General features: G+C 54.0%; 1 protein-coding gene across 1 annotated transcript; it reads right to left on the bottom strand.

Moving 5' to 3' along the window:
* Positions 1–2,119: 2,119 nt before the first annotated feature.
* Positions 2,120–3,749, bottom strand: KCNA10 (potassium voltage-gated channel, shaker-related subfamily, member 10). Its single transcript, XM_010001384.1, has one exon. The coding sequence runs from the start codon at positions 3,670–3,672 to the stop codon at positions 2,122–2,124; it is 1,551 nt and encodes a 516-aa protein (XP_009999686.1). The 5' UTR covers positions 3,673–3,749; the 3' UTR covers positions 2,120–2,121.
* Positions 3,750–4,554: the final 805 nt, after the last annotated feature.

A 4,554-nucleotide genomic window follows, 5' to 3' on the forward strand; every position in this document is an offset into this window, starting at 1 on the left:
ATCCCCCCCTCCCTCCCACCATCCAGCCATCCATCCATCCACCCATCCCTCCCTCCATCCGTCCATCCATCCATCCATCCCCCCATCCCTCCCTCCCTCCATCCCAGCACCATGTTGGTCCCCAGTTGCTGAGGGAAGGAGCAGGAAGATGCTCTCCTGGAACATCTCCTCACCCAAACCTTTCCACCAGGGTTCCTCGTGGTGACTTCCCAAGGAATAAACACCCAAAGTGCTTCAGCTTGGACAGACTGGGGGTGAGATTTGGGGGAGGGGAGCTCAAAAAAATACAGGAATGTGAACAATGGAAGTTCTGCTGAGGAAAAGGAGAAGGAATCTGCTATGGAATAAAACCAGGGAGGTGGCAGAGATGCTGGAGAGGGTTGAGGGGTGAAGTTCTGTTCCAGCTTGACATGGTGAGAAGGTTAACCAGCTCCCACAGCTCCTCCTGTCCTGGGTGATGGATTTAAAGGTTGGGGTGAGGAAGAGGATGGTGGAGGGATGGGAGGAGACCAGGGAGAGGAGGTAAAAAGGGGGATTTAACCAGGAAAAAAAACCCCACCCCAAACTGGTGGGAAGAAGCTGTGCTGGTCACGTCCCAGCTCCAGCTCCCTGGGGTGGGAAACACCTCCCTGCAGAAGGACAGTCCCCCAAAAAAGACCCCAAACCCCACAATAACAACCCCCCACCCACCTGGACCAGCTGAAGCTCTGCTGGTGGGATGCAGGATTTGTGCCACAGGGGGAAATTCCAGCCTCCTCCACCCCCCAAAACCCCCCTTTTCCATCCGACAGGGAATTAAATGAAATCAATTCTAATGAAACCCCACAACTAATCAAAGCATCCACCTTTCAGGGCCCTTTTCTGAGTGAAATGACAAGCCAGAGATGTTGTGTTGGGAGGCTGGTGAGAGGTGGAGTGGAGAAGATGTGGGGGGAGATGCAGGATGTGGAGACAGGGAATGAGAAACTGGGGCTGGAACCTTGGCAGGAACAGCCCAAAAATCAGCCTAGAAAAAGGGATTTAAAAAGAAAAAGGGGGGATGAAGCAGGGAGAAGAAGAGGCTGGACCCAAATGTTTGGGGTGGAAGGAGACCTGCTGGTGGTGGAGAGCAGCAAGATGAGCTGTTGCTGCTTCTCCCAGCAAAAGTGCCAGTGGGATTTGCCTGTTTTAGGAGCCCAGACCTGCCTTTTCCCACCGGGAAGCACAACTCTGGGAAGCACCAACCTGGACCCCGTTTCCAGGACACCAAAAGCTCCAAGCTCAGGGTGACTTGTCCCCCAGGGCACCCAGATAACCCCTGGCTTGAGCGTTGGGTGCAGGAGAAACCTCCTTTCCCTCACTCAGGGCTCAGCTTTCCATCAGGAATCCTGGTGGGAGAAGAGCCCTGGACCTTTCCTGGTGGCTGTGGCACCACGTCTGGTCACTGTCCTTGTCCTCCTGACCCCCTCCCATGGTGGCTCCATCCATCACTGCCCACCCCCCCTGTGCCTACAGATTCATCAGGCCAACAAACCAGGGAACCCAAGCAGCTAAAAAATAGACTTTTAATTAATTTCATGGGGTTTTGCCAGTTTATTTTTCAGCCAGAGCATTCCCAGGGTTGGGAATTAGTCAGACCCTCCCACCCAGGTCCTGAGTGCTGGGTGGGAAGGAAGGATTTCAAAAGGCTTGAGGGAAACAAGAAGCTGGACCCACCTGGATCATCTGGTTGCCACCAAGTGAAGGATGAAATCGTCATTTTGCCCATTTATTTTTTTTTCCCACCCCCCCCTCTCTGGGAAAAGGGGGAAAATCTCCAGATGTGGGAAATTCTGCCCTGAGGCCACGGGAGGAGAAGCTCAAATGTCAAGTAGATGAACATCAACTCGTCCAAGAAAGAAACCAGAGAGATGGGGCAGGGCAGAGAGATAAGAAAGATGGTGTTTATTAGACCAGCCAGAGGAGATTGAAAAATGTCTAGAAAACAAAACCAAACCAGAAAGAAAAAGAGCAAAAAAAGAAGAAAAAGCAGCAGCACGGTTGGTTTTTTGTTTAAAAAAAAAAAAAGAAGAAGAGAGAAATAAACAACCCCAATCAATCAGAGCGTGATGGTTTCTACCTTCTCCAGCCCATCCCACCCCCTCATTTTTTGGCCTTATCTCGGGGGTAGCCCCCATTGGTCTTGTTGAGGGACTCCATGCTGCCCGTGGCTGTCACCACGCTGGTCAGGATCCTCTCCACCTCCCCGGGCAGGATCTGCTTCTCCTCGTTCTCCGTCTCCCGGTGGTAGAAGTAGTTGAAGTTGGAGACGATGACGGGGACGGGCAGGGCGATGGTCAGCACCCCCGCGATGGCGCAGAGGGTCCCCACGATCTTCCCCCCCAAGGTGGTGGGGCACATGTCCCCGTAGCCCACCGTGGTCATGGTGACCACGGCCCACCAGAAGCCATCGGGGATGCTGGAGAAGTGGGACTGGGGCTCGTCCACCTCAGCGAAGTAGACGGCGCTGGAGAAGAGGATGACGCCGATGAAGAGGAAGAAGATGAGCAGCCCCAGCTCCCGCATGCTGGCCTTGAGGGTCTGGCCCAGGATCTGCAGCCCCTTGGAGTGTCGGGAGAGCTTGAAGATCCTGAAGACCCTGACCAGCCGGATGATCCTCAGGATGGCCAAGGACATGTTCTGCTGCCCGTTGAGCTCGCTCTGCTGGATCAGCTCGGTGGTGAGCGTCACGAAGTAGGGGATGATGGACACGATGTCGATGATGTTCATGATGTTCCTGAAGAACTCGGTCTTGCTGGGGCACACGATGAACCTGACAAAGAGCTCGAAGGAGAACCAGATGATGCAGGCAGTCTCTATGACGAAGAAAGGGTCCGTGAAGGTGCTGTGGGCCAGGAAGGTGTCCGTCAGGTTCTTAGAAAGCTCCTGGGGGGACTTGAACTCCCTTTCCTCCCTGAACTCCGGTAAGGTCTCCATGCAGAAGATGATGATGGAGATGACAATGACCAGGACGGAGACCAAAGCTACTCCCCTGGCCGCACTGGAGCTTTCAGGGTACTCAAAGAGCAGCCAGAATTGCCTATGAAAGTCATTGGTTGGTAAGAGGGTCTCAGGGTCCTTGATGAACCCTTCATCCTCCCTGAACTGGTCCATGGCTTCATCACCCAGCTCGTAGAAGGTGATTTCATCAGCGAAGACGTCGATGGGGACGTTGGCCGGGCGCCGGATTTTCCCACCAGACTGGTAATAGTACAGGATCCCATCAAAACTGGGCCTGTTCCTGTCGAAGAAATACTCGTTCCTCATGGAGTCGAAGTAACGCATCCGCTTCTCCGGGTCCCCCAGCAAGGTCTCAGGGAACTGGTTGAGAGTCTTGAGCCTGGTCTCAAACCTCAGCCCGGCGATGTTGATGATGACTCGTTGGTCCCCCTCATCCATCCCCACCCTCTCCCCCACCAGGTGCTCGCTGAACTCGGCGGAGAACCTGGAGAAGATGGTCTCATTGTTGGCGTTCTCGCTGTTGATGAGGATCCTCAGGTTGGAGAGGAGGTTGGCGCAGCTGGGGTGGCCTTTCCTCGACTGCCCGGCGGGGCTGAGGTCGTTTGAATAACAGGGATCCTCTACGATCTGATCAGCGTTGTCAAAACTGACTAGTGCCACCTCCATCTCCTTCCAACTGGCCACGTCCATCATACACTAATCAGATTAGCAGCATAAATCCCCGGCGCGGCCGCCGGCGGCTTCGGACTTTCCCACGCTATGAGGATCTGCAAGGAGAGGGAGACAAGAGCTGAACTGTGCAAACAGGGCTCGGCTGGGAAGAGTGAAACAAACCTGAGGTCACAAAATCCTGCTCGGGTTTTTACTTTTTTTTTTGGTAGGTTTTCACAGAACGTTCATGTCTTTGACCAGCAAACAAACCCCAACAACCTCCACTTCCCACAAGTGTGTTCATCTCCAGAACCTACCAACCTTTTTTGGCTTCATCCTCAGCCTTAAACCTCCTCACCTTCTTTACAACCCCCAGGGATGGAAGGTCAGGCTGTAGCAGAAGATGGGGGTGAACCCAGCTCTCCTCCTCAGCCTTTCCCCGGCAATCCCAGAGCAAGAAGGTTCATTGAGGACATTTCCAGGTGCAGTTCTAGAATCTGGAGAAGGATTTGGACCCATCAAACATGGGTGTCCTGGTTAACAGCAGCCCTTGGCTCCATTGGGTCTAACCCCAGAAGGTCCTGGGCACGTTGCAGCTGGGTCAACCAGTGTTTGGAAGGCAAATCCCAAACTAGGGACCACAATGGGATTTGGGAAGAACAGCCCAGGAAGAAGGCAGGTCAGGTGGAGAAGGACAAGTCCACCAGGCTTGGAGAACCCTTTTGCTCTGTGTGAAGAACTGGGGCCCCTTGTCTTCATCCAGTCTTTGGGGCGGGCAGTGGATGTGGCAGTGATGTTCTCCAGAGCTCTCCTGAGCCTCCATCGTGGCTGAGCTGATATTCCCAGCCATGGGAAGAGGATGAGGACACTTGGAGAGCACCTCTCAGGCCACGAGGTGGATTTTCCCCAGACCAGCTCAGTCAG

This window comes from Chaetura pelagica, unplaced genomic scaffold, assembly GCF_000747805.2.
Source record: "Chaetura pelagica isolate M959 unplaced genomic scaffold, ChaPel_1.0 scaffold507, whole genome shotgun sequence".
NCBI classification, from domain to species: domain Eukaryota; kingdom Metazoa; phylum Chordata; class Aves; order Apodiformes; family Apodidae; genus Chaetura; species Chaetura pelagica.

Excerpts from the sequence above, each read along its gene's own strand:
- KCNA10 (XM_010001384.1), bottom strand. The coding sequence starts at position 3,672 with ATGATGGACGTGGCCAGTTGGAAGGAGATGGAGGTGGCACTAGTCAGT.